At 42.0% G+C, this 12544-nt stretch overlaps 1 protein-coding gene across 3 annotated transcripts in view; it reads left to right on the top strand.

Annotated features, from left to right (window-relative positions):
• Positions 1-7777, top strand: part of FBXW2 (F-box and WD repeat domain containing 2) — a 33648-nt gene extending 25871 nt beyond the window's left edge. For all 3 annotated transcript variants that reach the window (XM_037984355.2, XM_007968235.3, XM_037984360.2), the window contains one exon: positions 2172-7777. In XM_037984355.2, the coding sequence (XP_037840283.1) occupies positions 2172-2460 (289 nt within the window). In that variant the 3' untranslated portion in view covers positions 2461-7777. The remainder of the gene's footprint in view (positions 1-2171) is intronic.
• The last annotated feature ends 4767 nt before the right edge of the window (positions 7778-12544 follow it).

Below are 12544 nucleotides of genomic sequence, written 5' to 3'. Positions count from 1 at the left end.
AGTAGATGTGGGGAGATCAGTAGAAAGCTGTTGGCAACAGTGCAGGCAAAAGATGGTGTCTTGGACTAGAGGTGTGGTAGTGCAGATAGTAGTGAATAAATTAGAAAAATTTAGGGCATATAATCAATAGAGCTTGGTGACTGAATTTGTGATTTGAGGAGGAGGAGAATTGGATGGTTGCCACGTTTCCTAGCTTGAGCACCTGGGTGAATGAGCAAGTAAAGAAATAGAAAAAACAGGTTTGACTAGGAAATTCAGTTTTGGATAGTTTGAGTGTGAGGAACTTTGTCTTATTCGCTACCGAAATCCTGGTACCAGCAATTGGCTAGCTCACTTTAGGCTCTTAGTAAATATTTGTTGAGTGAATGAACATGAGTCATCTAAGTAGAAAATGATGGATGAGTTATCAGTTGTAACTCATTGGAGCACACATATTGGGACCTTTGTTTCCCCTTTACTTCAAGGTCATCTGAACTTACTGCTTTCCCTGGGATCAGACTCCCATCTTGTAAACCTGTTTACAAAGGCTCACGCCATAGGGAGTGTTCAGTGATTGATTTTGGATGTTCTCAAACATGTCATCTAAATGGCTACCTCTTTTAGCAGAAGTTTCTTCCTTTTTCAATCTAGGAGGGTGAACTCATTCTCTGACTGCTTTTCAAGCAGGGGCCAGCACCTGTTAACTATTTTCTTAGTTTCATAGAAGTGATGTATGTTGATATTCTTAGTATCTTAGTATCATAGACTTTTTTTTTTCAGATATTAACTATAAGAGAACCACATGCCCATGAGAGAGAATTTGTAAAATTTAGACAGGCTTTCGGTATTCTCTCAATCCATATTGCCCAGTTGCATTTCTTCTTCAAGAAAGAGAAAAAATATTCTTCCAGGTCCAGCTGATAAAAGGCAGAAAGGTTTGCTCATTCCTTGATACTCCCGTTATATCCGTTGGAGTGTTTGTGCTCAGCATATTCTCACATACTCTGGCGGTTATATGCTATGCCCTCCCCTTCTAAGGGGCAAAGACTATCTTGCTCATCTCTTTCCAGGGCCCAGCCAGCACTCAGCACCTATGATACTCAGAAAACATTTGCTAGGCCTGCATCATGTTAGCTGTATGACTCATAGCAAGATATTTTAGTCTTATTTACTAATATAGTGGAGAGAATACCTCTACCTAACTGCATTATGAAGATTGAGATAACATGCCAGGCCTGGTGGCTCACGCCTGTAATCCCAGCACTTTGGGAGGCCAAGGTGGGCGGATCACGAGGTCAAGAGATCGAGACCATCTCGCCAATATGGTGAAACCCCGTCTCTACTAAAAATACAAAAATTGCCGGTCGCGGTGGCTCACGCCTGTAATCCCAGCACTTTGGGAGGCCGAGGTGGGCGGATCACGAGGTCAAGAGATCGAGACCATCTCGCCAATATGGTGAAACCCCGTCTCTACTAAAAATACAAAAATTGCCGGGCGCGGTGGCTCACGCCTGTAATCCCAGCACTTTGGGAGGCTGAGGTGGGTGGATCATGAAGTCAGGAGATCGAGACCATCCTGGCTAACATGGTGAAACCCCGTGTCTACTAAAAATACAAAAAATTAGCCGGGCATGGTGGCGGGCGCCTGTAGTCCCAGCTACTCGGGAGGCTGAGGCAGGAGAATGGCATGAACCCGGGAGGCGGAGCTTGCAGTGAGCCGAGATTGCGCCACTGCACTCCAGCTTGGGCGACAGAGCAAGACTCCGTCTCAAAAAAAAAAATACAAAAATTAGCTGGGTGTGGTGGCGGGCACCTGTAATCCCAGCTACTCGGGAGGTTGAGGCAGGAGATTCACTTGAACCTGGGAAGTGCAGTGAGCCAAGATCACGCCACTATACTCCGGTGTGGGCAACAGAGTGAGACCCTATCTAAAAAAAAAAAAAAACTTTCATCGGACACCACCTTTCCCTTTTATGCCAATATTATATAATGACTGAACCCCCCCCCCGCCCCCAGCTTTTTTATAAGTGGGCTGAGCTTTTTCTCCTTATATTTTACTTTTTATCAAAAACATTTAACTCTAAATTTGCTTGAATTTAATACTGGTTTTAAATATCTCCAGAAAAGATTACAGTAGCATAAACAGAAGCAAAGTTGCCTTCTTTCACAGTACCTAACTCTCATCCTTGTAGGGTCATCAAGACACCTGAGATAGCAAACTTGGCCTTGCTTGGCTTTGGAGATATCTTTGCCCTGCTGTTTGACAACCGCTACCTGTACATCATGGACTTGCGGACAGAGAGCCTGATTAGTCGCTGGCCTCTGCCAGAGTACAGGAAGTCAAAGAGAGGCTCAAGCTTCCTGGCAGGCGAAGCATCCTGGCTGAATGGATTGGATGGGCACAATGACACGGGCTTGGTCTTTGCCACCAGCATGCCTGACCACAGTATTCACCTGGTGTTGTGGAAGGAGCACGGCTGACACCATGAGCCACCACCGCTGACTGACTTTGGGTGCCGGGGCTGCGGGTTTTGGGTGCAACCTCTGTGGCAGCCGACTGCATGAACCAAAGTTCTCACCTAATGGTATCATCACGCAGTGCACAATCATTTATCTATGTTTGCCAGGGGCCAGGGCTCGGGGTGGGGGAGGGCTTGTTTTATTGACATACAACGCAGCATGCTAATGGGGTACACCATTGACTTCATTTGTACTTAGTTAAGTTGGTCAGTGTAAGAGGATGCATTTTGGGTTCATCTTTCTTGAGTGGAGTATTGGTTTTAAGTAAAGAAAGTTAAATGATCCATTAATCTGCTAATTGGTTGCCTATGAAATCACATTGTGTGTTATTAAAGCTTTTTACCATAGCCTTTTTTTCTTTTGAAGTTGAAGCAAAGGTGCTATGATGTTGTTACAGCAACTTTTCTTACACAGGGTTTAGCTTTTATAAGAGCCACTGTTAAAACTTCCACCAAATACCAGTTCTAAAGAAAGTCTGTCTTCCAGTGCAAATCTGATTCTGTAAATTGATTGTTAGCAACTCATTCTAAACCTTATGTCTTGGCAGAGTCAAGGTTGGCCATGTTTAAGATGTGAGCAAGTTCTGTAGTTTTTGTTTCCATGTTGGGGAAGCTAGTCCCCGACAGCCTGGATGACTGCACGGCCGTGCCCTGGTATAGCAGAAAAGAGCAGTGAGCTGGAAGGTTAGAGACCGGGCCTGTTACCCAGGAACTCTGCAGCCTCTCTGGGTCCCAGCTTCCTTGTCTGCACAGCCAAGTATTAAGCTCAGTGATTTCTAAGATTCTTTCTGGTCCTTTACCTACTGAAATGTGTAAAAGTTGGTAATGCATTTTTGTCTGATCCCTGATTCATGGTTTCTTTCTGGCAGGATAATATTTAAATGAAATGACTGATAAAAAGTTTTCTATAAGAACATCAATTATATGAAAAGGATGAATAAAAGGAAAATGTAGAAAATATAACTGATTTCACTTAGACAGTTTAAGTAATTGGTTGAAGAAATGCTGATAGAAGCCATGGTTTAAATAGGGACACAGTATGCTATATTAGAAGGATACCTGAACCCAATTTAACTTCCTTCTTTGTCTCTAACTTAATCTGCAGCTTCAGGCAGATTAACTTTCTCTTCTAATACCATCATTTTCTTCATTTTTTAAATGAGGGAATTGTCCTAGATTAGGGCTCACACACCCAAATGCCTAAGGGAGCCATGCCGGTAATATAAATGAGTAAAACATTCTGGGGAGGATTGTGCTGTCCCCTGGAAAGTTGATACAATAGGGCAGTTATTCAGCTCTGTTTTATCATTAGGAGAAAGAAGCCCAGCGTTGGCAGGTCTTTAGATTGTTTCAGGAGGAGCTAGAAATCCAGATTTTTATTTGAAATCCTGGATTTTTAAAATGTTACAACTGATAAAATTTAATATAAGGTGAGCCAAACAAAACATGTCCCTGGGCTGCCAGTTTGTGTTGTCCTCCCTCTCTAAAGGTAGGTAATTTTGTGGTTCAGCAGTAGTAATGTTTGTTAGTGGCCACAATCAGGGAGAGAGTAGAGGGAGCAAGCAGTAGAAAAATCTCAGCCACTCTTCAGCTGTGTTCCCTTGTATTACAAGGGTGGTGGGGAGGGACGTATTTCATTCACAGACCAACAGGAAGGTAGTTTGAAGATGAACATAAGAATTGGAACCTCAGTGACAGCTTATGTCTGGGAACATGAGCTTCTTGCTGACTCCAGTATAAAGCATATCCATCTGACAGGTGAGAAAAAGTGTTGCTAGCAGAGCTGAGAATGATGTAAACTCTAGGGTGGGGACCTGTCTCTTCCAGAATCTGCATTAGCATAGAGCCAGACTGGGGACCTCTGAGTGCTGTGAAGTTGATAGAAATTAATGGTGGATTTCAAGGACAGGTATCATTAATATCCATGTTGAAACTCTGTGGGGTTTAAGCAAAGGGACAATATCTTCCCCCCATCCCACATAATCTGGGTTTAATCCATCTCACATTGAGTTCTGTGCATGAGCTCTGCTTAGTACTCCTAGAAATAGAACCAGAATTGCAACTGAATCTGTTTTGTAGAAGCCCCAGGAGACTTTGGGCAATGATGAGGGTAAATTACTTTTTACTTTATTATTACTTTTTTTGAAATGGAGTTTCGCTCTTATTGCCCAGGCTGGAGCACAATGGCACGATCTTAGCTCACTGCAACCTCCGCCTCCCGGGTTCAAGTGATTCTCTTGCCTCAGCCTCCCAAGTAGCTGGGATTACAAGCATCCACCACCACACCCAGCTAATTTTTATATTTTTATTAGAGACAAGGTTTTACCATGTTGGCCAGACTGGTCTCGAACTCCTGACAGGTCATCCACCCGCCTTGGCCTCCCAAAGTGCTGCAATTACAGGCGTGAGCCACCGCGCCTGGCCGAGTTTTTACTTTTTATCGAGCCTGAACAGGTAACTGTTACTGATCTAATGCCCATCCCCACCCCACCTCACTTTCAGACCTATCCAATAGCTTCAAAGAGCAAGTAATTATAATTATTTGTGGGAAAAGTTTTATTAAAGTGACAAACTTGAAGCTGTATATAGTGTGTTCTATTTCAGTTTTTAGTGGTGAATATAGAAGTCATCAAGGTGGTACTTGGTGCGGCTGGAATTTTTTTTTTCCTAGGCAGTGTTGCTCTGTTATACAGTAGGGTGGAGTGCAGTGGCATCATCATGCAGCTGGATTTTGACAGCAGAACTTTGGGCAGTAATTGGAGTCCTAATGTCTATTCTTCCTTATGGAGGCCTTTATTTGGCCTGAGATTTTATTTAACTGCTGCTTTGTAGATGCTAGATATATTCGTACTGTCGCCAGTTATAAAAATGGAAAACTAGCTCATCCTTTTTGCAAAAGAAAGCAAAGTGGGGAGTCAGAGTGAGAAGTGGGTAGGGGATAACTAAAACTATTATTTACTCTCCTTTTATTGCCTTTGAGAACTAGCTCATGCACACACTGACTTTGGCTTCCTTAGCGCATAGGGAAGGGAATTGCCTTTCCCTCTTTTGTGAATATTCTCATTTCTGAAAAATTCTAAGTCACGAGAAGATAAGCCCTATCCTTTCTTACAAGGATTGGATTTCTTGGGTGGCACTGTGGTGTGGTGGAAGCAAGGGGCTTCTCTCAGGTTCATAAAGGCCATCATAACAACTTCGGGCTTCATGGTGTGGACAGGGATCCAGGAGAGCTGAGTGGATGTGTGACGTTTCTAGTAGATTCTGTCATCATTCCAAAGGAATGTAGTTTCCTCCAGCTCCATTATTTGAAGTAAAACACATTGCCAAATCTGACTCTAAGCTGACATTTTAGACCTATTGGAGAAATAGGAAGAAAGCCCCTCCAGTGGAAGGACTAGACTTGGAAGAAGTTCTGCAGGAAGGTGCATGCAATTGGATAGCCGTTCATGAGTGAAACGTGGGCAACATTGCTATTGAATTGTAAGGTTTGCACTTCATTTTTCATAGTTTAAAAATTGCTGTGTTCTGGCTGTTGAAAACACTTGGTGAGGTTTGAATGAGGATTATATAATCTTTCTAGTATTCATAGGAAAATGGTTACGGCTCTCCATTTGTAAAACAAAAGAAATACTTTCGGAAACAGTATTTTAGACCTGAAGAAATTGTTTGTATTAGGTTAGGCATTTTGATCTAACAGAATCAGCTAAGGATAGTGGATCCTGGCTTTACACATTTCTTTGACCAAACCCAGCTGGCATCTTGAAGTTGTTATGGTGTGGCTTCCAGGTTGCCTAGAGGTGAATCCTACCGACATCACTTTTTTTGTTTGTTTGTTTTTTGAGACAGAGTCTTGCTCTGTCCACAGGCTGGAGTTCAGTGGCGCGATCTCAGCTCACTGCAACCTTCACCTCCTGGGTTCAAGCGATTCTCCTGCCTCAGCCTCCCGAGTAGCTGAGAGTACAGGCGCGTGCCACCACACCCAGCTAATTTTTGTATTTTTAGTAGAGACGAGGTTTTACTACATTGGCCAGGATGGTCTCGATCTCTTGACCTTGTGATCCGCCCACCTTGGCCTCCCAAAGTGCTGGGATTACAGGCATGAGCCACTGTGCCCAGCCCCAACATCACTTTTATAGCTTTCTGTACCTCCTTCTGTGGGCCTTGGTGTATGAAGCCACTTGCCTTTCTCTGTAGGGAAGTGAGCAGATCAGATTACTACTCATGATGCAGTCTGGGCAGGGCATACTGTCACCTTTGCCTGTGGACACAGTTTTCAGGATAGGGGAGAAGCCCTTTAGGTCTGTCTTCTTGACACAGCCCTCCTACCAGGTTATGCTGGTGCTTTCGCTTGGTTTAAGACAACCAAGACCCTCGAGAATTACCCTGTCCTCGGATGGAGTGTCTGATGAAAAGAACAGATTCACTTTTTATACAAAATGTGCATTAGCCATCTTTGGCAGTGTCTCTAATCAAAGGTTCCCCATGCCTGCTCTAGGAAAGTAAACTTTTTTCGGGATAAATCCTCAGATGGATTACTGAGTAGTCTTTGCACCATTCCCATCAGCCTCATCCGACTGAACGGTCATGCTCAGTGCAAAAAGCTGTTTTGCTGTCAGGATGTTTCAGTGTTTCTGGTCTTCCCTGGAACAGTTCAGTTGTTTAAATTTAGTAATTCAATCCTGACCAGTGTAAACCCACTTAATTACTGCAGCCTAAAGAATTCAGCTACTTCTACTCTTCATAAATGTGCCCAACCAAGTAAAGATGTGTTTTTAATATTCCACCCTGGAAAATTATTAATTCAGATGATAAAAGCTCATCATGTTTTGGCGTCTTTGTACTCAGATGGTGAACAGGCGTATTTCACTGATTTGGACTTAGTGTACTTGATGAGAATGCTCAGGTTGAAGAGAGAGTTCTGTCACCAATCCAACATCTATAGCAATGCGGAAAAAGTCATCAACTCATATTTCACTAATTTGATGTATGTTGTGATTTAGAGGGCGTGAGATAAAGTTTATATTTGAACTATGTGGGGTAGGCGGAAGAAGGGATTGCTTAAGCAAATAGTGTAGTGATTGTGGAACAAGATGTCTCTAAGATGAGAAGCTATTTTCTTGCATCATAGAAGTACTCTTTTTACCCATAAGTGATTGTGCTAACTAAATAATTTCTATCTGTACATTAAAGCAGATTCTCTCAATTAGGCAAATTTGGTTAGCCAAGTCCAAATTATTGTTTGTACTTGAGAGTAATAAAGCTGCATCTCCTTAAAAATATATTCTGTAGTTAAGACTTGTCTTGCTTTTCCCCGCAACCGCTTCAGACATTTTATCCAACCAATTGAGGGACTTTTCAAAAGTCAGTGTATTTTTGAAAATGGAACAACCCCTTGAGTGATCTGAGGTGGCTCTGTTCTTTTACTGTTTCTACATCTTCTAGAAGGTAAACTCAACAATATAACCATTTCTGAAGGTGATCCAAAAAGCAAAAAAAAAGAAGTAAAACTCTAGGAAATAATTTTGGTGAATTTCATGAATAGTTGCAAGTGAAGGGGTGGGGTGGGTAAACATCCCATTTTGTAGGTTCCAGACCTTGGAATACTCTTCTTCTCTCTTACCCAAGGATGTGTCTATCCAGCACATCTTTGCATGAGTTCTTTCCTCCTCACTTAAACTTACGGGGCTTCTTGTCATTTGCATACTATGGCCCTGCACCTTTGATCCCCTGACAGCATTCATTAAGGGCAGATTGTCATTCCTGTTTTACAGATGAGAAAGCTGTGGCTTGGTAAAGTGATTCATTGCCTAGAGGAGTTGTAGTAGGTGGTGAGGCCGAAGCCCTGATTTTCAGCCCTCACAAACCTGGATTTTTTTCCATGTTTTCATGTTTCCTTGTCTGTTCTTGTCTGTATTTCAAGTCCCTTCAAACCCCGACTGCTGCCTTCTCCCTCCACCACCTGTGTGCACGGTTCAACCTGTCTTATGCTTTGCTTCCAGGGAGTCTCCCCAGCCACATCTTTGAGCATTTACTTGGCTCTTGTTCAACCTTGGTAACTCGCCATTACCAACAGGGCACATCTGGATTCCTTAACATAATGGAGCCCTAGCTAATTTCTTCAAGCAAACAGTTACTGCTCTTCTATTTATTCCCACCCTTGCACTTTGGGTGTTGATCTCCCACTATCTTTAAAGCCTCTGCTGACCAGCATACCCCACTCCAGCCTCACTGAGCATTTTTGTGTAAGGTTAGTGGTGCAGTTCATTTAGCAATAAATACTGTTGTACCTTTTGCAGTAGACAACTATTAACTTTCATCTTGATTCTCAATTTTTTTTTCCAAAATACAGGTGAATACCTGGTTTCCCCAGCAATATTGTAAGATTGAGAGTAGGAACTCAGTGAAATTTTAACAAATTCCATGGATTGTCTTAAGAGCTATCTAAACTTGGAAGAAAAATAACTTCCAAAGCATCTAAAATTGAAAATAAAAGATCAGAAGCAAAATGAAAGATCAATTCCACACAACTCTTCCTCTCTCAGACTTCCCTTTTCTGCCATATCCTGTAAACATCTAAAGTGTTCTGAGTACATTTGGACAGAATATTTAATGATCACACTGTGATTAGACATGAGTAGTCCTTGCCAGTAGGATGTGCCTGTCCTTTGCATTTTAACCACATGTTCTGTGCTCTCTGTGGTAAAGATAATCTAACAGTAATAAAAACTTATGGAGAAAGTTACCCAGAGTTCCTTTATCATTATGATTTTTAATACTCTCTTCTAATCCTTATGCACATGTGTATGGATTTATGTACTGCAAATCATTGTTTTGTAATACGTTCTCAAAAATGCGCGTTAGGTTTTTACAACTACCATAGTATTTTGTAATTTTCCTTCATTACTGTAATTTGCTAAACCTTTTATGTTTTGGTAGATAATTAGGTAGTTTCCAGTTCTGCTTTTTAGAAAATACTACAGAGAACTTCTTTGTGCATATTTCCTTAGAACAAGCTCCAGTAGAAGACTTACTCGCAAAAACAATGGAAATTTTTCTTAATATTTTCTGTTACAGGTACAGAAGAGTGCTTACAACACACAGTTTTGTTGAATAGTTATGAAGTGAACACTTGTCTAACCACTGCCCAAGAAAGAACATTTCTAAACATGTTTGCCAATTTAATAGATAGAAAGGAAGTATCTCAAGGTTGCTTTAACTGACATTTCTTTAACACATGACAACATATTTTTATGGGGGGGAGACTAGAGAGAAAATGACATATTTTTATGTGTGCTTATTTGTATCTCTTGAATTCTGTCTGCATCTTTTACCCATTTATTTTATTACACTTTCGAATACTTGTGAAAACATTGGTCGAGATGAATTATGGCTGTAAATAAAATTTCACTAATCTAGTTATCACTGATTTAGAAATAATAGTTCAACCCAAGACATGCGTTGAAGTGTTCTTTGATTACATAGAAAAGATTTGTGTCAAGTGAACCTATACACAATCTGTTTACATACTATTGGTTTATATGGTACATCACAAATTATGCAAAAAGTAGATCTAGTAAGACCCAGTACCAAAGATTAGAGCTAGTCAACAATACTATTTAAAGGAAAATATGGACAATCATGAGTCAAAAGATTTTTTTCCCTAATTTAACCATAATATGTATTGAGTTTAAAATGAGGAATTCATTTTGGAAAGCAACCAAGCACAGATTCGAAGAACGTAGTAATCCTGTGTTTTATTTTTACTCAGTGCAGACTCGGGGGTGTCAGGTGTGCTTTTATATCTCAGCCTCTGTAAGTTCAGAGATTTTCTGTCGGAAACTTGTCATAGGACAGCACATGTTCCTGAGACTGTCATTCGGCAGGTCCAGCTCTTGCACTGGTTCATCATGCAGACTCTAAGGGCATAAGGCTTAAACTGTATTTGACAGACGAACAGCAAAACAACACTTAGGAAGTCTGTGTGTTGGAAGAAATGGAGAGGTGGAAGTAATTAAGAGTTGCTTTTTTAGTTTTCCTCTTCTCCCTCACCCGACTATGTCTTGAGAACAAGAACCATGTCTCATTCTTTGTGCTTACATCACCTAGAACTACAAAGTAAACTGGAGGAAGGGATGAATGGCTTGATGGGTGAATGGGCCTTGGGTTGGTCTACATTTCTGTAATCCAGTGTTCACAAAATGTACTTTCCTTCCAGCATTACCTGGAAACTTTCCACCAGTATCACCTGGAAACATCAGTATCACCTGGAAGCTTGTTAGGAATGCTAATTATCAGGCTGCACCCAGACCTAATGAATCAAACTTTGGGGCTGGAGACCCACAGCTGTTGGCCATGCTCACTAAGGGTGAGAACCCCAGCCATTATCTAGCCTATTCTGCCACCTAGTGGAAAGTTTGGTAGTTGCATCTGGTAATGAGAGCCAGATTCTGTTGCTGTTGAAGACATTTAATTATACCAAGGACTTTCTTGCGCTTAAGGTTACTGCACATTCTGAGACTGAGTTTTGTTCTTGTTGCCCAGGCTGGATTGCAGTGGCATGACCTCTGCCTCCCAGGTTCAAGCAATTCTCCTGCCTCAGCCTCCCAGGTAGCTGGGATTACAGGCGCACACCACCATGCCCAGCTAATTTTTATTTTTAGTAGAGATGGGGTTTCACCATGTTGGCCAGGGTGGTCTCAAACTCCTGACCTCAGGTGATCCGCCCACCTCGGCCTCCCAAAGTGCTGGCATTACAGGAGTGAGCCACCGCACCCGGCCTGAATGTGTTCTAATACTGTACTTGCCTTCTACTTTATTTCCAGTTATCACAGGGTGTGTCATGTCAAGACATCAGTAGGCAGCAGAAGGAACTGTCAACAGAGTAAATAGACAATCTACAGAATGGGAGAAAATATTTGCATACTATGTATCTGACAAAGTCTAATATTCAGCATCTGTAAGGATCCTAAGCAAATCTACAAGAAAAAGAAAAAACATTAAAAAAAAACCATTAAAAACATGAACACTTTTCAAAAGAAGACATACCTGTGTCCAAAAAAAGCATATTAAAGCTCAGTATCACTGATCATTAGAGAAATGCAAATCAAAACCACACCAGTCAGAATAGCTATTATTAAAAAGTCAAAAAACAACATGGCCAGTGTGGTGACTCACACCTGTAATCTCGGGACTTTGGGAGTCTGAGGCTGATGGATTGCTTGAGCCCAGGAGTTGGAGACCAGCCTGGGTAACATGGTGAAACTGCATCTCTACAGAAAATACAAAAATTAGCCGGACGTGGCGACATGCGCACATAGTCCCAGCCATTCGGGAGGCTAAGATGGGAAAATTGCTTGAGCCGGGAAGGCATAGGTTGCAGTGAGCCATCATTATGCTACTGCACTGCAGCCTGGGTGACAAAGCAGGACTCTGTTTCAAAAAAAAAAAAAAAAGTTGGCCAGGCCAGGTGGCTCACGCTTTAATCCCAACACTTTGAGAGGCAGAGGTGGGTGGATCACGTGAGGTTAGGAGTTTGACACCAGCCTGGCCAACATGGTGAAACCCCATCTCTATTAAAAATACGAAAAAGCCGGACGTCGTGGTGGGCGCCTGTAATCCTCGTTACTCGGCAGGCTGAGTTAGAAGAATAGCTTGAACCCGAGAGGTGGAGGTTACAGTGAGCCGAGATCATGCCACTGCACTCTTGCCTGGGCAACACAGTGACAGTTTGTCGTCTAAAAAAAAAAAAAAAAAAAAAAAAATTTGGAGAGGTGGAGAAAAGGGATACATATACACTGTTGGTGGGAGTGTAAAGGGAGTGTAAATTAGTTCAACCATTGTGGAAAGCAGTGTGGTGATTCCTCAAAGAGTTTAAAAACCAGAACTGCCATTCAACCCAGCAATCTCACTACTGGGTATATGCCCAAAGGAATATAAATCGTTCTACTATAAAGATACATGCACGTCTGCTGGGTGTAGTGGCTCATGCCTGTAATCCCAGCACTTTGGGAGGCCGAGGCAGGTTGGATCACCTGAGGTCAGGAGTT

Source organism: Chlorocebus sabaeus, chromosome 12 (assembly GCF_047675955.1).
Source record: "Chlorocebus sabaeus isolate Y175 chromosome 12, mChlSab1.0.hap1, whole genome shotgun sequence".
Lineage (NCBI taxonomy): Eukaryota > Metazoa > Chordata > Mammalia > Primates > Cercopithecidae > Chlorocebus > Chlorocebus sabaeus.
Note: the sequence above shows the minus strand (reverse complement) of the source record. Positions and strands in the feature narration are given on the sequence as shown.